At 35.2% G+C, this 23,066-nt stretch overlaps 1 protein-coding gene across 1 annotated transcript in view; it reads left to right on the top strand.

Moving 5' to 3' along the window:
• LOC150097737 (WD repeat-containing protein 43-like) overlaps positions 1-23,066 on the top strand; it is a 200,893-nt gene that overhangs the window by 9,568 nt on the left and 168,259 nt on the right. Inside the window, exon 2 of the mRNA XM_090407367.1 lies at positions 15,875-16,009. Coding sequence (XP_090263493.1) covers positions 15,875-16,009 — 135 coding nt within the window. The remainder of the gene's footprint in view (positions 1-15,874; positions 16,010-23,066) is intronic.

Below are 23,066 nucleotides of genomic sequence, written 5' to 3' on the forward strand. Positions count from 1 at the left end.
GGCTTGGAAATAAGGTTTGATCTTTAATGTCTCTATTTCTATATAATTCATGTTGAGAAATGAAGCCATAGAGGCTCTTTCTTTGATAATTACTATTACACAGCAACCGAGAGTTCATTTATGAAAAGTACAACTCTCTGATATATATGGGATTGCTTTCGTATTGAATGATTGTTCTTAAGGTGTCTGCCCAGTCTCTGAACTAGTTTGAAACAGCTGTCAGGCCAGTGAAACCATTAACAAAATGAATTAGTATGGCTCTTTCTTTGATACTTAACTTTAAATACTCCCATGCTGTGACATCTTTTTCTTTTATATCATTTCTTATCACATGGTATCTTGAATTAAAACCAGCCCTGAAACCATATAATGTTTAAAAGTCCTGATAATATATTGAAAGCTAAGCTTGGCTATGAAAAACACTTTCATCTGAAGCTGCAGAATGAAATCATGGTACTGATGCTTAACATACATCGATCTCCGAGTTTCGTATCCAGCTTTAAAATAATGAGGGATTTATTATCCCCTTAACTTAATAAATTATAATTTTTTTAAGATAATTGTTGGGAAAATATTCTCACGAAGAAGAAGAAGAATAATAAATCAGCTAACACCTTTTTATTCCCTTATAGGGAATAGGTGAGGTCTTTATACTCTATCTAACTTTTGGAGACTAAATGGACAATTCAGTCTCCACCGGTAGCCAATCAGAGATAGCTGGCCCATGTCTATCACTAATTATAGCAGCCACTGATGAAGAGGCTGGAAAACAAGTGCTGCCATTTCTTGGTACCTAACCCTAACAAGATATGTTACTGTCTGAAATAATGCTACTGCAGTCGATTTTCTTGAGTTTACAGGACGAAAAACCCGAGTTTCTGGGAGGAAAAACCCACTTGCCCGTGCCAGAGATTGACTAACTCAGAAACCAGCCGAAGAAAGGACCTCCCCTCGATGAGTCTTGACAGACTTTGTCTTAGGAAGGACCTCCCTCGATGAGTCTTTTGACTCCTTGGAGGCCTGAATAATAATAATAATAATAATTATCTGTTCTTTATTGTATGTTCTTTCTTTTAAGGTTACACGGTGATCAGCATTCTTGTTTATGAATTTAGGGACACAAAACACGTGTTTAAATGATTATTTTACTTATTATTAATAAAATAACACTTGACGTTTCGACCCTTGTATTGAGGTCAACATCAGAAAAATACATGTGTATATGAAGAAAATGACATGCTCTAGCACTCTACAAAGGTAAATTGAATCTATGCTGTTAATTGATCTTTTACTTAGCCTGACCTCTAGTGGTAAAAAAAAAACTAAGCCCTGCTAAAGTCCTCTTGTCCTAAGCTTTTCTTCAGGACTTGTGCAGTTCAGGTTGCTGTACTAAGATTTTCTTTTGGACTTGTATTGTTCAGGTTGCTATTGAATATTAAAAAAAAAAAAAAAAAACTTCACCAAGTCTTCTTGTATTGAGATTTTCTTTGGCTTGTTCTGGTTGCTATAATGGTTGTAAATGGGTCCTCCACATTCTTGGAATGGTTAGACCGTCATTTTTGTTCAGATTAGGATTGTGTTTGATCATTTCACATGCTTCTTTAAATTTCCTCTCGAACCAGATTTTGGTGCAATATAGGGACTTGGTACCTTTCCAATCAATTCTGTGGTATGTCTAGAGTGCGTGGTCTGAAAGGCCGTTTTTTCCAAAATGGAGGTATATAATTGTCATTTGTGTTTGTCCTTCTTAATTGGGATGGTTCGCCCTGTTTCCCCTATGGTAAGTTACATGTTCATTGTATTTTGTAAACCCCTGGGTGGGCTGGGTGTGGAAGAGGATTTTTGGAAGACCTATGAAATCTGAATTTATTGTATGTTTTTTGTACAATAGTGATAATGATGCTGTTGCCGAGAGAATAAAAATGCACCAGTGTGTTGACTTATATACGATCTTATTCTGTTATTTCATGATATAGTATAACTGCCATATCATGAGAAATCGATTTTGCAATTCTGAATGGAAATTCAGCAGGTATTTAGCATTATTATTAGTCCCCAGCTTTTTTTTTGGAAAATATTTCAAACACATTTCTATAGATTTGTAATTTAATTTTTACTCTGCTATTTAGATCTCCAAAATAATCACTTCTTTTTTTTATGTTGGTTGCCCTTCCTAATTGCTCAAATAACTTCTCTACTACTTTATTATTACTATCTTCAGTTTGAGACTAAGTTTCTTCCCATTTTGAAATTTGCACATATCATGCTACTTGAATTTCCTGTTGAGCCATTTTCTCCTTTCTCTGGTCATTATTTCCTGAATAAACTGTATTATCATCTAAGATCTTACCTGTTTTTGTGTTGCTTTCGGTAATAGCATGATTTATGCCCATAATGCATTTCTGTAATTCTTTTGTTCTTCCTTTTTTTTTTTATGCTTTATATATGCTTATCTTCAGGTAGCTGGCATCTCACTCGTGGTTCTCGTTTCCTGGCAAAATCAAAAGGGAATTGGGTTACTGGGAAGTATCCCTTCTAGCATAATGCACATTTGGTTTAAGCCAGTACAGAATAAAATTTTGGTTGAGACACTGCCAGATATTGCTAGCATACCATAGGGTACAAGATTGTGCAGTCTCATTCATTCAGTATCTACCTTTTAATACAGTGCATCATGGGGGGGGTCATTAGATAAAGTTCAATTATTTGCATCTTTCCTGTCATCCTGTAGAACAAACATATTTTTCATATATTCTGGTATAATAATGAATAGTTTCTTGGTCAATGTTTGAATCATTCTAGGATCCATTCCAGATCCTTTTTTGTTCACTTAAATCTTCCTGGTTGTCACACAGCTTCATTCTCGCTTTGCTAGCAGTTGTGAGCCACTTTGCTGTGAAGAAATTAAAGCTTTTGTTTTCTCTGCAGAAATGGAGGATTTTTTTCAGTGTAAAGCTGAGTGGATGTCTATCAACACATCTATCACAAAAGACAGGTATTATCAAAACTTGTTCAAAGAGCTCACAATTTGTTATTTGAATTCCCTTCTATTAGAAGAATTAAATAAGAATCACTCTGATGTCTAATGGATATAATGAAACCACCATCCAGACTACAATCTGATCTAATATTGATTTGCATATTCTTCCTTACAGGGACTTCTCAACAAATCTTCACAAATAATATAATCTATACATTACTTGCAAACTAGCTTAGAAGTTATTTTCTTTCCTACCATTTACCAAGGATAAATTGCTATCTCTATCCTTTCCTGGTGTTGATGTCTTGCTCCTTCCAACTTTGTTACTTTGGTCAGACTGGCTGTTCTGCTAAGATTAGAATCCAAGAATACCAAAAAGAACATATTTTTAGAATCGGAAGGTTGTGGCCAGAAAAGCGTGCAACCCATGCTTTTCATACCAATGACACTAGATGGAAGAGTTCTTTAGAAACAAACCAAGATTTTGCATTATAGCAGATTTAAATTCAATTTTCAATTCCTTGAAACTTGTAAAACTATGTCATCAGACTGCATGCCTGTCTAATTGTTCTTGGAAGTAATTGCCATTAGCTGTTCATTAAAAAAAATTATTTAATCTTGAATTCCAAAATTATGCTTGATTTCCTTCAACTCTAATAGTGCACTCTCCTGTTCACTCAACTGTGACCTAGGCACAAGGGTATACTCATATACTGTGTGACTCATTCTTGTGATTCATATTTTGAATGTAGTAATCAGTCTTCTGTATTCTTTCTGAATGATGCTCATGTTACAGCAGGTGAAATATATAGTAGTTTATATTAAATTCTAATTTCCTTTACTTGTGTAAACAGTATTGTGCATATCCCCCTTTTAAAATATATATTACATAGTAATACATATTTTAAAAATGTTGTATACAAGTCAAGGAAGTTAGAATTTAATACTCCCCAATATTCACAGGTCTTACATTTCTGTCTTTTGGGCACTTCAGACTGCATCAGTCCACCAAGATCTTAGACTTCCTCTCAGTCTTTTTCCTGCAACTCTGGAATCAAACACCTGTTTTACTAAACCTTTCCTCTCCCAATTCAAGCCACTCCTAATTTTATGCAGAATTCTTGTCTCTATTCACTAGTCTCTGATCATTTGTTTTATTTCTAGTGCAACTTCAGATCTGTAAGTTGAAATTGGGTTGAACAGTGCCTTGTATGTTTCTAGTTTAGTGTTTTGGCCGGTTTTTCTTATTTGTATAGTATTCATTTCTGTTTGATATCATTTTACATAAAATGATTTTCTTGTATCTCTTTCAGTTAAACTGCTGACTTGCAACTTAAATATAGACTGTTTTTCTGTATAATGTCCCATTTGCCCCACATAACTGCAGCATTCCTCTTGACACCTTGTCGTCTCTGGTATGGTAATGTAATTTCTCAGCTTTTCAAATTATTAATTTACAATTTACACTTATTTTAAATCCAAAATATTGTCTTAAAGTGACAATATAATCTTTGCAACGTCTATTTGGCAAGAACCAATCTTGTTCCTCCCCATATTTCTCTTCCACAATTATTTTTTTAACCTCTTCTATAGTATGCCAAATTTGCATAAATCATATCTGAAGAATTTTGTATGGAAATCCTTTGTAATTCTCTATTTTATTTTCCTTTTTATTGATGAATGCTATGAGAGCTGTAATAAAAGCATTCAGAATTCAACCAGGCTTTCTAAACAAAATTATGCACTTCTGTAAATCTTTTATATTCCATGCTTCAGCATTTCTGGTTTTGTGTGTCTGCGCAGTTAGCCTAGTGGCTGTGCGTTTTGCAACCATATGCCTGGGAAAGGAGTGTCCTAGGTTCGATTCTCGTCACTGATGAGAATCGAAAGCTAAAAGATCTTCCTCAGCCATAGCCAAGTTAGCCGGTCTTGGGCGGACAGTAGAGTTTTTTCCTCAGTTTATCTGGAGTTTTTTCATCCCCCAAAGCAGGCAAACCAGCCTTGAGAACTCAACACTACAGACATAGGCTACACCTGGGCGTAGGGCTGACCACCTTATCCTGTGAATGGCTTGAGGTCTGATGAAATAAACCTTTGACACCGCAAGGTAAAAAAGGGAACAGGAAAATGAGAAATGATATATATACATATATATCAGTGGCATCGCATGCCCATTTAGGTTGGATGTGCTGTTGTGTGGCTTATGCAACCCATGCTACAAAATTCATGTTAATTTGACTGTATGATTGCATTTTTATTGACGTATGAAAGTTTTAAGAGCACATAGCGAATTAGCACTCAACTTAATTGGTCCAATGTAATTAATTATAGGATAACTTTGAATATTTTAAGTTTTCAGTTAATATAATTTTAAGTGTGGAAAGCATAATGGTCAAATGAACAATAGCTATGCTTCACGGATGCCATTTATGTGAGAAGCGCAAAGGGTTTATGCTTCAACGGGAGATTAGATTATCCTTAGGAAATACTAGAGCGAGACACGAATGATTTGAATTTTCATTCGCTTTTAAAATACATCCATTTAATATGCACAAAAATTGGAAAAAGTAATCACTTGGGAAATTGTTATTATTCCAGATTGAACCAAAGAAAGGCTGAAATAGCTTGTTTTACTCAGTTATGCAAAGTTCCAACCTCCTTCGACTATAATCATCCATTAAAACTGGTAGAAAACTGGACATTCAGTAGATCATCAACACAGTTTCCCATTGTAAATATGGACAAAAAAGTTATAAATTATTTATAGGAAATTACAGATGAAAACAAAAACAGAAACTCATGACAGTGTTCAAGTGGATTGGTTGACCAATCACAGCCGCTGATTTCTGGGTGCAATTGTCTGGCCTTCTGGATGGTTTAAAACAGTGGTTCCCAAACTTTTTCGGGCCACCGCCCCTTGACTCCATAAACCCATCGTCAGTTACCCACTTCCTTACCTGACCCCACCCTACATTCAGAAAAGCGATTCACACAACCCACAAGGAACGACGGTAATAACATTTTTAAAACAAATTATTAATTTACAATTTACACTTATTTTAAATCCAAAAAAACATTTAACTTTAATAGCAACTTTACATTAAAATCTAATAAAACATTGTATTATAATGCTATTCAATAGCAGCTATTGACTCGAATGTTCAGAAAATCCTTAATGTGATGGACGGGCTTCATGGAGTGATACCAATTTTCCTGTATCTGGTTTAATATCACTTAGCAGGAGTCTTAAATCTCCACATTGAGTTATCTGGAGTCTATTTCTTTGTTTCGAAAGAAGTTGCATGATGATGATGACACTAAAACCATGTCATCATCATCATGCGTATCAAGGATTTAGGCCTAGCATGGCCTGTTCCAGCCTTAGAAGTCATCATTTAAAAAGACATCTTGGTTTTCGTTTTCCTAATGGCTTGTACAAGGCTTGTTAATCTTTGTTTTCATTCTTTGAATGTGTTCCATCCATTTATGTTTATATTTTTTAATTTTAACTAATTTAATTTAAATTTTAACTGAAGCCATGTTCCACCAAATATGATGTTGGAAATGCAACGAGGACTTCTTAACCCCTCCCCACAGTGAAGGATAGCGAGCAGAGATCTCTTTCTGCAACCAAATCCTTTGATAAGATTTTTTAAATTTTGGCTTCAGCTCAAAGTCATTTTGTAGCTCAATTAGTTCTTCCTCCATTGCTCCCACTACCTCAGTATCGGAAAATGGATTTATTACCCAATCTGGAACTTCCAATGAAAGTAGATCCTTAAATCACTGTCATATCTTCATGCAGCATATTCACAGTAAGCTTGCAGATCATCAGTTTGTACCTGTGCTTTCCATCTAACTGAGGAACTCATCCAGCTGGCAGGATGAGTTCCTCACCAATCGTATGTGGTTTTCCAGACTTTGCGATCAACAACGAAATGTTGTACGATGCACGCAAACTATCGGTGTTTTGTTGTGAAGCGTTGCAAAACATGCTAGAAACTGTTGGTCGCTTTTGAACAGGCTGGGAAATTGGTAGAGCTCATGACGGCCTAGGTTTCGCTTCAACAGATTTAACTTTGAAATAAATGTTGAGATAGAATATTTGGCCTTGATTAGATTGATATCATTGCCTTGCAGCTGCAAATTGATTTCATTAAATTTTGCAAATATATCAGATAAATAAGCAATATCATGCCTGATAGCTTTGAGTTCATCACTGAGCAAAGCCTTTTTGTCTTCAAAAAACTCTACAACAGTATCAAAAAGATCATAAAACCGTCTCAAACAGTTGCCTCTTGACACCAACGAACTTCAGTATGGAGCAGCAAACGTTCAAAATGTTAATCATTTTCATCACATAGCTCTCGAAAAAGTCTATCATTGAGAGCCCATGCTACACACTGTTATTCACTGCAGTAATGACAGTGTGCAGTGAGTTGTGCAAGCGATTGCTGAAGTTTTTTGCAACCAGATGTTGGTGATGAATGACACAGGGAATGGTAAATATATTTGGTACTGCTTTTTTTCAAGTAGGCGACAAATCCACTATAGCGACTTGTCATTGATGGTGCTCCATTACTTGCACAAGAAAGCATGCAATAAGTAGTGGTAAGTGGGATTTCCTTATCTTTGAAGAACTGCTCAACAGCACGAAATATTGACTCCCCTTTAGTGTATGTATCTAGTAGCTTTGCAAATAACTCTTGGACCAAACTTTCTTCCCTTACAAAGTGTACATAAGCTAAAAGCAAAGATTCATTGCCTGATAAAGTTGACTCATCCAGTTGTAATGCAGTCTGTTGCCCTTAATATGCAGCATAATGTTTCTTCAACATTAGCAGCCATTCCCTCTACTTGCCTTTGCACAGAATTGTTGCTGAGAGGAATCATATTAATTATGTCATATGGTGACTTATGTAAAACAGTACTCAGAACCTCACTAACAGCTGGTAGGGTGAGTTCCTCGCCAATCTTATGTGGTTTTCCAGACTTTGCAATCAACAATGAAATGTTGTACAATGCATGCAAACCATCGGTGTTTTGTTGTGAAGCATTGCAAAACATGCTAGAAATTGTTGGTCGCTTTTGAAATTTGTCTCGGAGAGATTGAAAGAAAGTGAAATTCTTATTTACCTTGTCAGGATGTACCTTCTTCAAATGTTCAATTATTCTGGAAGACTTCATGGCCTCATTAGAGAAGACCCTTTCACATAATAGGCATATTGGCAGTTGCTGGTTTAGTGGTGCTGGTATGCATCCATATTTTAAGTATTCAATGCTATACTGTCCTAAAACACACCCCAACTCAATATCACCAAAGTTGAAGATCAGTGTCAGGATGAGATCTTCACTTTACGACAAATAGTCGAGAAATAATGGGAATATAACAAAGATCTGTGTTTGGGTTTTGTCGATCTGGAAAAGGCATATGACAAGGTACCAAGAGAGAATTCAATACTTTACAGTTATATGCTGTCGATGGGGCTTATATCAAGCAATACTTAGTTTTTATTTGAGTTGCAAGTCAGCAGTTAGAATTGAAGGAAGTACAGGAAGATGGTTTAATGTTAAATCTGGTGTGAGACAAGGATGTACATTATCCCCTCTGTTATTCATTATCTATATGGATCACATTATGAAAGAAAGTGGTATTAAACATGATATCAGAATTGGAGATGTTAATGTCAGCTCTTTGCTTTATGTGGATGATGTTGTGCTTCTAAATAAATCCGCTACAAGTTTGCAAGATTCCCTGACTAAATTGAATAACTGTTGTAATAGATATGGTATACAGGTCAGCATTAAAAAGACAAAGACAATGAAAATGTGGTGAGGTTGTGTGCAAGGATAAAAAAATCAGAACTCCCTGGTGGACACAGGAAGTTAAAGAGGCAGTGAAGGAAAAGAAGAAAGCATATCAAAAGTTCCTGGCAAATAAGTCAGCTTTTACTCTTACAGAATACAGAGACAAATGTAAGAAAGTGAAACAGTGTGTAAAACTAGCTAAACAAAAGTCATGGGAGGACTTTGGCAAGAATATAGAAAATAAATATCAAGAAGGTGGCAAAATATTCTGGAGGTTGTTGAAGAAGCTTAGAAATGGAGGAAAGAGTGCTGTAAAAGGAATTAGAGATGATAAAGGTGAAATGAAAACAGGAGAAAAAGATATCCTTGAAGTATGGAGTAATTACTTTGAAAAACTGCTAAATGAAACAAGCAGTGATGACAGCACAGTGATAAAAAAACACTGACCAGGCATGCAGTCAGGAATACATATCCATACTTGAAGTAGAAAAAGCCATCAAAGGCTTGAAATGTGGAAAGGCAGCAGGAGTAGATGATATTCGACCAGAAATGCTGAAGTATGGTGGTATAAGAGTCTTACAGTGGCTGCACTGCATAGTTCAGAAAGCCTGGGCAGAGGGACGAATTCCCGATGATTGGAGTAGAGCTCTCATAGTACCCATATATAAAAAGGGAAATAAAACTGAATGTGAGAATTACAGAGGTATTTCCCTACTGAGTGTTCCTGGCAAAATCTATGCAAGTATACTTGAGAAACGGTTGAGAAGAATTGTGGAAGAAAAGCTTGATGAAGAACAAGCTGGATTCAGGCCAAATAGAGGCTGTCAGGATCAGATCTTCACTTTACAACAAATAGTCGAGAAAGCATGGGAATATAACAAAGATCTGTATTTAAGTTTTGTCGATTTGGAAAAGGCATATGACAAGGTGCCAAGAGAGAAGCTATTCAATACGCTGCAGTTATATGGTGTCAATGGGGCATTATATCAAGCAATACTTAGTCTTTATTTGAGTTGTGAGTCAGCAGTTAGAATTGAAGGAAGTACAGGAAGATGGTTTAATGTTAAATCTGGTGTGAGACAAGGATGTACATTATCCCCTCTGTTATTCATTATCTATATGGATCACATTATGAAGGAATGTGGTATTAAACCTGATATCAAAATTGGAGATGTTAATGTCAGCTCTTTGCTTTATGCAGATGATGTTATACTTCTAAATAAATCCGCTACAAGTCTGCAAGATTCTCTGACTAAATTGAATAGCTGTTGTAATAGATATGGTATGAAGGTCAGCAATAAAAAGACAAAGACAATGAAAATAGGCAGAATCATTGAAAATGTCAACTGTGTTGTGAATGGAGAACCTGTGGAACAAGTAAAACATTTCAGCTACTTAGGCACAATTTTTACTGAAGATGGTAAACTAAATATAGAAATAGACAACAGAATCAGCAAAGCTGGTATCGTGGGAAGTCAATTGAATAAATTCATATGGAATAAGAAAGAAATTAGTCGGAACACTAAATTAGCTGTATACAAGACAGTGTTCAAACCAATTTTAACTTATGGATCTGAGAGCTGGGTCAGAAGTAAAACACTTGACCAAAGACTAGAGACCGCAGATATGCGAGTCCTGAGAAAGATTAGAGGCGTGAACAGATGGCATCAATGGCAATATCATATTAAAAATGAGGATATTAGGAAAGAACTTGGCATTGTCAGCATCCAGGAATGCGTTAGCAGATCTAATCTCAGATGGTATGGTCACTTAAATAGAATGGGAGAGGAAAGATTAGCAAAACAAGTGTTCTCTGCCAGGTTGGCAGGAAAACGACCCAGAGGAAGACCAAGATATAGGTGGATTGATACTGTACAAAGTGCCTTAGACGATAGAAATATAAGATCTGATAATGTTGGAGTCTTGACAAGTAACAGACTGATTTGGAGGAAAATTGTAGATAGGAAGTTAGTAATGATGTAATTTTTTCATGTAGTACTGTCATATCCTGTACACCCCTTGAGGGTACATGGCATGAATTTGATGATGATGATGAGACAATGAAAATAGGTAGAATCGTTGAAAATGTCAACTGTGTTTTGAATAGGGAACCTGTGGAACAAGTAAAACATTTCAGCTACTTAGACATGATTTTTACTGAAGATGGTAAATTAAATATGGAATTAGACTACAGAATGAACAAAGCTGGTATGGTGGGAAGTCAGTTGAATAAAGTCGTGGAATAAGAGAGAAATTAGTCGGAACACTAAGTTACCTGTATACGAGACAGTGTTCAAACCAGTTTTAACTTATGGATCTGAGAGCCGGGTCAGAATTAAAACACTAGAGACCGCAGATATGAGAGTCCTGAGAAAGATTAGAGGCTTGAACAGATGGCATCAATGGCAATATCATATTAAAAACGAGGATATTAGGAAAGAATTTGAAATGTCAGCATTCAGGAATGCGTTAGCAGAGCTAATCTCAGGTGGTATGGTCACTTAAACAGAATGGGCGAAGAAAGATTAGCAAAACAAGTGTTCTCCACCAGGTTGGCAGGAAAACGACCCAGAGGAAGACCAAGATATATGTATATTTTGTATATGTGAGTATTTTTTATTTTTATTTATTTATTTTTTTTTGTGTGTCTGTATATTTTCATAGTGGAACATAATAATACCATGTTCCAGCCATCACTAGTCCATATCTTAGGCTGAAAGCCAGCAGGTACCATTATTATTAGATTTAGTCTTTTCTTCAAATTTTCCCCTAACATTTCTATATATCTGGTATTCATATACTACTCTGCTGTTTAGATGTTTACCAAGGACCAACTTTTCCTGTTTTTTCATGTCATCTAGCTATTCCCAATCCTTTTCTGATAACTCGAAATTTTTTTTACTTTTTTCTTAGTACTAATAGTAGCTTCTGTGGGAACAAAGCCTTATTGTACACTTACTTCCCCATTTTGATGTTTAACAACATCATTCTGTTTGAAATGTGTATATTTTAAGAACATTGTCTTTGTGTTTAGTGTTGAATACTGACACATACCTCTTTTCCCCAATCACCGTTACCTATATATATATATAACACCTTGTATTTGTAATTTAGAAGAATCATTTTTTTAAGAGACACTGATTATTTAAGTTAAGAGGATAAAAATCCCTTATTATTTTTCAGCCAGTAAGCGAAACTAAGATCGAAAACTATGATCTGAACTCACTATTCTTGATATTTTCTCATAATGTAAAAACACACAGCTCCTAGGAGAGGTAGTACTGTTTTACATTATGAGGAGAGGTCACTACCCAGATCGGTTTCAACCTTTTTTGAGGTCTCATCAGTGAGTAGCTAGACTTAGAATAGAATATCAGAGTTTAAGTGAAAAGAACTTGCATACTTTTGCTATACGATTGCCAGAAAGGTGTGTCACTATATATATTATAACTAAGATGAAAAGCCAAAACGGCTATTTTTTTCTGCCAAAGTTGATAAGTTAAGGGGATAAAAATCCCTTATTGTTTTTCAGCCAGTAAACGAAAGTCATTGTGGTACTCCTCTAATTCTTCTGCCAGTTTCTTTACACTTCACTTGATCCTTCTTACATTAATAATGCTTATCTTCAATTCTGCCAATTTTGAATATGAGTTTTTCTTTTAATAGTTGACTTTTCATTTGCAGTGGTTCTCTGATGAAAATAGTGGAATGACATTCTGTACCATCATTTTCTTTTGGTTTCGACCAGTGTTTCTCAAACTTCAGATATCCACATACCCCTTTTTAAATTTTTATTATTACCAAGTACACCCTTATCAAAATAATAATACATAAAGTATATTTCATTGTAAATGTCTTTTTTATTTGAATTTATATGTTCATGTAAACAAAAAATATAATTTATTTTTAATAGAACAAAATTTGGAATCGGTTCCGCTTCATTTCCCATCCATGAAAATCCACATTTCAAGTAATTCATGTCATGCTTACAAAGATTTTTCATCTTCTTCCTAGTTGGTTCTCTAGAGATGCCAGATGACACACCCTTATCAATTTCATTTGATCCAGATACAATATCAATGTTTTCTTGTTGCTTACAGCTACTTGTATTTGCTATATTGCTCCCTTTTGTACATTTTATAAATCCAGTCTTTAACCAATGATCCATACTTAAGAATTTGAAAGCTAAAAAAATTACCGTATTTACTCGAATATAACTCGCTTTTTTCCAAAAATTAAAGCTAAAAAATTGTGGTGTGAGATAGATGCGGGGATTTTTGGAAACTATAAAGTTTTTAGAAAAAAAACTGAAAATTGCGCGACTTACCAAGAAGCTCCTATTTGCTATCGCCACTTTTGACATCGAGAACAGTTTTGTGTGTGCATTGTCAAAGCCATCTACCCAAATAGCTTAATCTTCTTTCCCATTATTTCAAGCAAAAATTACCGTAATTTACAAGATTTAAGAAGTGCATATGATTGGTACGGTATTAACAAAAGATTGCGCGAACCAAAGACAAAGGCAAGCCAACAGTTGAGTTGAAATGCTAATTCTCTTCAGCTGAATTCCATAATATCTGAAACACATTCACTATATATTTGTTAGCTTTAATATGTTCACGGACAGGGTGGTGTCAAGCAAAACCATATGTTGCACTGGCAACATATGGTTTTGCTTGAGTCTATACAGCAGTTTCTGTTGGAGGGAAGATGTGATTCATTAGTTAGTGCCATTTATATTCCCAGTTGTCTCTAATTGCACTATTTGTTGAGAAATATATTACACAGACTGCAAATGTCTCTATACCTTATTCAGTGATACAATAAAACTGTACTTGTTTTTCAGTGTCTTCAGTATAGTGACGCTGTTTGGGAGGGTGTGTTGTTTACCGCAAGGAGGGAGTTACTATCGCCAGGACGTGAACATTGTGGTGATAGTAACTTACAATTTGAGTAGGAGAATTCATACGTAATATATAATTTATGGAGAAATACATTAAAATAATTCTTTTCTTAATAATGATTCCATGCATTAATGATGCATAGCTGAAAATTGCCACGTACCCCTTGAGACCTTTCGTGTACCACACTTCGAGAAAATTTGGTCAGCTAAATATTTAATTGCCAGCCCATCTTCAGAAGCTCTGGTTGGTTCCATCTCTAAAGGGCTATGTGAAGTTTTCCCATCTATCGCATTGACCCCATTTGGGTCAATGTCTGGTTTTATGAAGGTCCCCCAGTAAATAAAACTATTGCTTGTGTCTTGTCAACCATTTTTTTACCAGTTACACTAGATTATCAGTATCTCTTTTCTGCACAGCGCAGTTAGGTCCTCGTGGTTTGCCGAGTGGCTATGCACTTTGCAGCCATATGCTTGGGAAAGGAGTGTCCTGGGTTCGATTCCTGTCACTGACGTGAGGAGCATAGGATCTTTCTCAGACATAGCCAAGTTAGCCAGTCTTGGGCATGGACTGCAGGTTTTTTTCTCCACAGTTTATCTGGGGATTTTCATCCCGCAAGCAGGCAAACCGGCCTTGAGAACTCAACGTTTCTATAGACATAGGATACACCAGGAGGCATAAGGCAAACCACCTTATTGTTTTGTACAGTTGCGGTTAAATGAATAGAAAACCCTCCCGCAAGGTAAAAGAGGGAAAAAGGAAGAAGGAGAAGATTTTCAGCACAGTTTTAATCAGTAGGTTATTTTGCTGCAATTAAAATAAATGACATAGTTATTACCTTGGTTTATTCTCTTCGTGGATTCAGAAGATTTGCCATCACAATTCTTCCTTTATCAAAATAATGGGTCTGTTCTGCTCAACAAATGATTACTCCCACAGATATCCTGAATACAATTTCTAATTATTTTCTATTGTTACAACATCATAAGGCAGTGGTGTATAATTCTCCACTTTATGTAGAGAATTATACACCACTGACCAATTATACACCATGATAAGGCTGGAGGTAAGAATGATATATCTTCTTAGTAAATAATTGTCAGGGTTAATCAGTCCATTTTTAACTATCTTAGATGAATTAACAAAACTAGGAATAGGGTCTTCTGCTTAGAAATATGCAAGGTTATTCCAATTCACTTGGTTCCAATTCCCAAGCAGAAGGCATTCCTAGTTTCAGTGATTCATCGAAGATAATCAAAAATGGACTGATTACCACTGTAATCAGTGGTAAATCTTGTCCCTCAAGAAATATTTCCTCTTCAAATTGATCAGTGTTTACAAAATATCTCGCAGAACTTATTAAATTCTTCTGCAGTTGCAGCTGATTTTTAAAATTGTTGTAGAAGAGTTACTCATGCTTAATTTGTTAAATAGTCTTATTTCTTTTTACATATTTACAAAGCATTTTTATATTAATTGTAGCATTCTAGTTAGCTGTAATTCAATTTTTGTCAGTGCTTAATTAGCAATTTAGTTAATACTGGTTGTTACTTATATCTATTAAACTTAATAGCTGATTTTTCAGATCAGTACTCTTTTCATTTCATCTTCTTATACTGTATTTCTTTAAGAACTTCATTAATCATCCATTTGACTACACACACGCGCGCGCACACACACACACACACACACACACACACACACACACACACACACACACACACACACACACACACACACACCAGGCTCATACTAGTTAAGGAGAAAGAAAGAAGCAACTGGAGATCAGCATGGTTTCTTTTGTGTGTGTGTTTAAACATCTCGCACCTATATATTTTCTGACACACTTTGCATTTGATAATACTTACACACTTAATTTCTCCTTTTCAGAACAGTTTGCAAAGTTCATTTTTACACCATGACGAAATGGCGTAATTTATTCCATTACATTTCTGGTTATTGTTTGGGGTTAATTATGATAGATATGTACAAAATTCTGCTGATACATCAGAGAATGACAATTATAAGGAAATTTCACTGTGAAATTTATTATTTAATTTGGCATTTTCTAACCTTGTTATTATAATATGCACCACAAGTTCACATTAATTGTTATGCATATTAAAAGTTAAATTATAAATTTGATTTTAGTATATTTATATATGCTCATGATATTTATCTTTAGAGGTCACCAAAAAAGAAAAAAAAACACCGCCTGAGTATAGCAGACTTAGCTGACTTGAAGCTTTTGGCAGTGGGAACAACAGTAGGAAATATCCTTTTGTATAGTGTTGCAGAAGGTGACATTCACACACAATTGGTAAGTTGATTACACCATGATTTCTTTATTATGCACAGAGGCTTATAATGACATGTGTATCCTAATATGAAAGCATGAACTAATTAAGTCTAACACAGAAATTTTTTGTAACTCAGTTTCATATTGCTCCTGTAATAATAACAATAATAGAAATAGCCAAACATTGGGTGATGGAACTACCTCACTTTCCAACCAAATGCAAATTTACATTTAATATAAAATTTAAATTATATTAAGGATAGTTACAATGACATACCTGAGTGCAATTTCAGAAGGTAAGAATGATAAGATATTTGGAGCCAAACTTGATAAATCGAAATGAATTGAATTATTTTCCATAATTACGATAGACATCCCACGGTGAGTCTAACTCCACGGAGGTTACCAATAATAATAATAATATACAAGGTAGTAAAACAAGTGTATCACCTTATTATTTAAAATACTTTGCATTAGAGATAGCTTTTGCACTTGGTCACAAAATAAGTTATATTCTTGTTTATTCTTTATCTAAGTGAAAAATATATGATTTCTGTATTAATTCAACCTTGGTATTAACCAAGGTCTCTTCCCAATAATAAAACCTCAATGAAGGTCAAAACTGGTATGGATGGTGACCATTTCTCATAATGGATAGCAACTAAGGCAACCGAGATGAAATCAGTAGCCTACTTGTGAAGATATTTCACATGTGCATTATTTGCTTACACTTAGATAAATGATTAAACAAGAATGTAACTCCTTGTCAAGTATAAATTACTTTGTAACCAAGTGAAAAAACTTTCTATGATATGATCACTTTCAGTTCTCTTTCAATGGGAAAGAAATGTTACTAATAGAAGAGCTACATGAATGCCACATAGATATGATTGGCATTAGATAAAAAGAACCAAACAGAATATTTTTTGTGATTAGTTTAATGTGTTATTTTACAAATTTGTTAGAAATATGATGCTGTGGACCATGATCTAATGATATATCACTGGCTCTCAGTTAATTCTCATTCTCTCTCTCTCTCTTAATTGATTAATAGAGATCTAGTTTAATGCATATTTATGTAGGCATTTTAAATTATAATATTAAAATAGGATTAAAACTAGATATGTTGGGCTTAAATTAGAGCTCTGGGTTAAAGAACAAGTGTGAGCAATCAAAATTTGGCTGGAACTGAAAGTAGGTACTGTAAAAGAAGCTCTATTTTCGTATTCTAAACTTTAATCTATATATTTTTGCCTCTTTCTATTATTTCTACTTTATTATGTTGTCTCCTTAGTGACTTACTCTTTTGTACAAAAATCTATTCCACCTTTCGCACTACTACTTATCGTATGCCAAGGAGTACTGGAAAATTTATTTGTTCAGACTGTGCCACCAATATTCCTTTCTCGGCATAAGACTCAGTAATACGGCTGGTAGATCTCTCCAGCATAAATTCCTTCAATAAAAATAGCATAAACAGTCGTGGTTCGGGGTGCTTAAGGGTCAAAGCTGTATAACTGAGAGGAGACCTCCACATAGCCTTTAAAGGAATGCGGAGAACCGACCAGAGCTTCTGACCTAATGTCCAATCCTCACCTTCTTGTGGTGCACCCTGTTGGGTATCTACTTTGATACTGAACGAACGAGGATGGGCTGGCAATTTGGGATTTAGCCGACCAAATTGTATTCTTATTGGTTAAACTAAAATAAAAAAATGATGGTACAACATGACAAAATTTCATGCCAGCTGGGGCGTCGCCCGGTTAAACAAGGCCCCCGTTGTTTTCGCCAGGGAACCAGGGCGAACAGCGAAAAGTCAGCTACTGGAACAAATCTGAAAACAAACCCCAACTCAACATCACCAGAGTTAAAGATCGGTACTATCAACGTAAGAAGCCTGAATGGCAAAGAAATGGAGCTAGCTGAGGAATTAGATAAGTCCCAGATCGACATAATAGGGGTGACTGAAACAAAAAAGACCAAAACTGGTGAGATCTTTCTAAGCAATACATACAAAATGTTATATTCAGGCAATGACAATCAAGGAAAAGAAGGAGTAGCCATAGTATTCAACACAAAATACGAGGCTAATCTTCTTGAATGGCAGTCAGTCTCAAGTAGAGTAATGTGGGCAAATATGAGAATGGGGAACTGGACAATGAGACTTATTTGTGCCTATGGTCCCACAGAAGGTTCTACTAAGGTAGAAGTGGAGGAATTTTTTGAGGCTTTAGAAAAAGCAACTGACACAATGAAAAAGGAAAAGTTGGTCCTTGTTGGGGATCTAAATAGTAGAGTAGGAAATGATTGTGAGACATACAAAAATATTTTGGGAAAATTTGGAGAAAAGAGCAAAGCTAATAATAATGGCAAATATTTGTTGGATTTCTGCTCAGGACATGGACTGGTTATTACTAACACCATGTTCCAACATAAAAATGTGCACAAATTCACATGGAGAGAAGAGGCTAGAAATAAGAAAAGTCTCATTGACTATGTTATTGTTGATAGTGATGTTTTCTCCCTGGTGCAGGACACCAGAGTGTACAGAGGATTTGAAATTGGAAGTGATCACTATTTAGTCTTGAGCAGAATAAAATTGAATTTCATATTGAAAAGAATAACATGTAAGAAAGTTTTAAAGCGAATAAAAGTTGAGCAGCTCTCAGATGTGAACTGTAGACTAAAATACAGAAATATTATTGAAAAGAAAATGAAAGAGTTTGAGAACAGGAATCAAACCTTGGAGATTCAGTGGCAAACTCTGAAGGAAACATTGATTGATTCTGCCAGAGAGGCATGTGGTGAGGTTGTGTGCAAGGATAAAAAAATCAGAACTCCCTGGTGGACACAGGAAGTTAAAGAGGCAGTGAAGGAAAAGAAGAAAGCATATCAAAAGTTCCTGGCAAATAAGTCAGCTTTTACTCTTACAGAATACAGAGACAAATGTAAGAAAGCTGAACAGTGTGTAAAACTAGCTAAACAAAAGTCATGGGAGGACTTTGGCAAGAATATAGAAAATAAATATCAAGAAGGTGGCAAAATATTCTGGAGGTTGTTGAAGAAGCTTAGGAATGGAGGAAAGAGTGCTGTAAAAGGAATTAGAGATGATAAAGGTGAAATGAAAACAGGAGAAAAAGATATCCTTGAAGTATGGAGTAATTACTTTGAAAAACTGCTAAATGAAACAAGCAGTGAGGACAGCACAGTGTTAAAAAACACTGACCATGCATGCAGTCAGGAATACATATCCATACTTGAAGTAGAAAAAGCCATCAAAGGCTTGAAATGTGGAAAGGCAGCAGGAGTAGATGATATTCGACCAGAAATGCTGAAGTATGGTGGTATAAGAGTCTTACAGTGGCTGCACTGCATAGTTCAGAAAGCCTGGACAGAGGGACGAATTCCCGATGATTGGAGTAGAGCTCTCATAGTACCCATATATAAAAAGGGAAATAAAACTGAATGTGAGAATTACAGAGGTATTTCCCTACTGAGTGTTCCTGGCAAGATCTATGCAAGTATACTTGAGAAACGGTTGAGAAGAATTGTGGAAGAAAAGCTTGGTGAAGAACAAGCTGGATTCAGGCCAAATAGAGGCTGTCAGGATCAGATCTTCACTTTACGACAAATAGTCGAGAAAGCATGGGAATATAACAAAGATCTGTATTTAAGTTTTGTCGATTTGGAAAAGGCATATGACAAGGTGCCAAGAGAGAAGCTATTCAATACGCTGCAGTTATATGGTGTCAATGGGGCATTATATCAAGCAATACTTAGTCTTTATTTGAGTTGTGAGTCAGCAGTTAGAATTGAAGGAAGTACAGGAAGATGGTTTAATGTTAAATCTGGTGTGAGACAAGGATGTACATTATCCCCTCTGTTATTCATTATCTATATGGATCACATTATGAAGGAATGTGGTATTAAACCTGATATCAAAATTGGAGATGTTAATGTCAGCTCTTTGCTTTATGCGGATGATGTTATACTTCTAAATAAATCCGCTACAAGTCTGCAAGATTCTCTGACTAAATTGAATAGCTGTTGTAATAGATATGGTATGAAGGTCAGCAATAAAAAGACAAAGACAATGAAAATAGGCAGAATCATTGAAAATGTCAACTGTGTTGTGAATGGAGAACCTGTGGAACAAGTAAAACATTTCAGCTACTTAGGCACAATTTTTACTGAAGATGGTAAACTAAATATAGAAATAGACAATAGAATCAGCAAAGCTGGTATCGTGGGAAGTCAATTGAATAAATTCATATGGAATAAGAAAGAAATTAGTCGGAACACTAAATTAGCTGTATACAAGACTGTGTTCAAACCAATTTTAACTTATGGATCTGAGAGCTGGGTCAGAAGTAAAACACTTGACCAAAGACTAGAGACTGCAGAAATGAGAGTCCTGAGAAAGATTAGAGGCGTGAACAGATGGCATCAATGGCAATATCATATTAAAAATGAGGATATTAGGAAAGAACTTGACATTGTCAGCATCCAGGAATGCGTTAGCAGAGCTAATCTCAGATGGTATGGTCACTTAAATAGAATGGGAGAGGAAAGATTAGCAAAACAAGTGTTCTCTGCCAGGTTGGCAGGAAAACGACCCAGAGGAAGACCAAGATATAGTTGGATTGATACGGTACAAAGTGCCTTAGAAGATAGAAATATAAGATCTGATAATGTTGGAGTCTTGACAAGTAACAGACTGATTTGGAGGAAAATTGTAGATAGGAAGTTAGTAATGATGTAATTTTTTCATGTAGTACTGTCATATCCTGTACACCCCTTGAGGGTACATGGCAGGAATTTGATGATGATGATGATGATGATCAATTAAATGATAGGGAGGTTACTCTCTCTACCTATCCGTTAAAATTTAGTGTTGAAAACGTCCCTTTGCAATTCTAAACTATACAGCATAAATAGATAGCTGAACCTTGTCTGATCTGTGCCGACCCTTTTAGGAATGACCTTGAAGGCTGGCATACGCAGAGCTTTAAACAAATGTTTCCAAAGCACTTAGTAAAAAAACAATAACATACAGTTTCCAGTGACACAGCATTTGCTCTTGTTGTTACTAATTTTAGACTTTCTTTGTTACTACATTTGAGCAGGTTAATTTTCCCATCGGAATATATACGTTCTTTATACAAAGTTTATTTTTACAACACAACTTTTGAGATGTGACCTCTGTAAAAATCAATGTAAAGTGCTTGTAAAATTCCAAGCTACATCGAATTTTACAGTACGATTTTCAGTTCCCTTTCAGTGGGTTAGAAATATCTAGCAGAAGAACTACATGAATATTATATAGATATAATCGGAATCAAATAAAAAGAACAAAACAGTTATTCTCAATACTTTGAATAATTTATGTTGATAACTGAGAAACAAAAGAATGATAGCAGTAGTATTCAACAATAATCAAAATCTTGAATGGAAGGTAGTTTCAAGTAAAATTCTGCAGACAAATTTCAAAACTGAAAATTGGACATAGTGTCAAATTTTGTCATGTATTTGTATGGTTAATGGATGTCTGTTAACAGATGGTTAATTATATGTGGTTAAGGGGGTGCTTAAGGGTCAAAGCTGTATAACTGAGAGAAGACCTACACAGTCTTTAAAAGAATGCAGAGAACCGACCAGGAATTCTGACCTAATGTCCATTCCTCACCTTTTCGTGGCGCACATAGCCTTTAAAGGAATTATAATCATATTTTCGGTTATTGTTATCAAAATCCTCAAATGTTTAGCCTTTTGCATCTCAGAATTAAAAACTTTAAAGGTTAATCAGAAGAAAATTTGACAAAGAACATTTATCGAAATCTGACTTTTGTGTTAATCTACTTTTAATCTTAACTGGAGTGCTGAAGGGTCAAAGTTTTATAACTGAGAGGAGACCTCTCAGTTATAAAAGACATAGCCTTTAAAGGAATGCAGAGAACCGACCAGGACTTCTGGTCGGTTCTCTGCATTCCACACCTTTTCGTGGTGCACATAGCCTTTAAAGGAATTATAATCATATTTTCGGTTATTGTTATCAAAATCCTCAAATGTTTAGCCTTTTACATCTCAGAATTAAGAACTTTAAAGGTTAATCAGGAGAAAATTTGACAAAGAACATTGTTAAACGTCCTTACTTTTCCTTTTTACGCTGCTGGTCTTTATCTTTAATTTCGTCTAATATATTACTTTGTTCTTACTTATTTATCTCTATTTGTCTAAGTCACTTGATATAACGTTCTTTCTCCCTTTTTTTCTACTATATACCCTTAAATAAAATATTTACTTATTAATATTTTCGCAGCTATCTTAATTCTCTCATACATGCAAATAAAGCGTTTACTTCCTACCAAGTATTCTTTCCATTAGTTCTTTGTAGTCTCATTGGGCTCTTTATATCTTATGTTTTATCTAATCACACAACAATCTGATAGAGTTCACCTGATAAGTATTAACAAAATTTATTTTTTTCACTGCGCCAGCTAATACCTTGGATAGACGGGATTCTTACCCAAGGCGACCCTCTCAGAGTGATACATGAAAATTAGATCGAATTTAATCTTGTCCCTCCATTCTCTTATTTCTTCCTCACAGTCGTGGCTCACTTTAGGAGTTTATATACAAGGATTTAACCCGCTTAGTTTGTTAGTATTTTATGAGCGGTTGTTTTGAATTCATAAGACAAAAGCAGATCAGGCAGGTACTTGAATGAAACATTTTAATAACCTTGAGGAATTATGCAAATATATATTATAGACATATTATTAGGAGTGCTCTCAAGGTAAATCAAAGGCTCAAAATTCAATACACTAGACACACATACAAACTTGCATTGACCATTATTACATGCATCTTCAGCATAAATCCATAGGCTAATATCATACTATCCTAATACACGTGGTCATAAATTAACACAATACCACAATCCATATATTAAGTTTAGCTCGTTCAGAGATATTCTCGGCCTCGTAGGGCAAACAAATTTTAACACAATCTTGACCCATACTAAGTCATAGGCTGTTCTTACAGTTCTTTAATTTTAGTCCATTACAAATTACTGTTT

Source organism: Typopeltis vanoorti, chromosome 17, assembly GCF_054136105.1.
Source record: "Typopeltis vanoorti isolate ZY-2024b chromosome 17, IOZ_Tvanoo_1.0, whole genome shotgun sequence".
Taxonomy (NCBI): Eukaryota; Metazoa; Arthropoda; class Arachnida; order Uropygi; family Thelyphonidae; genus Typopeltis; species Typopeltis vanoorti.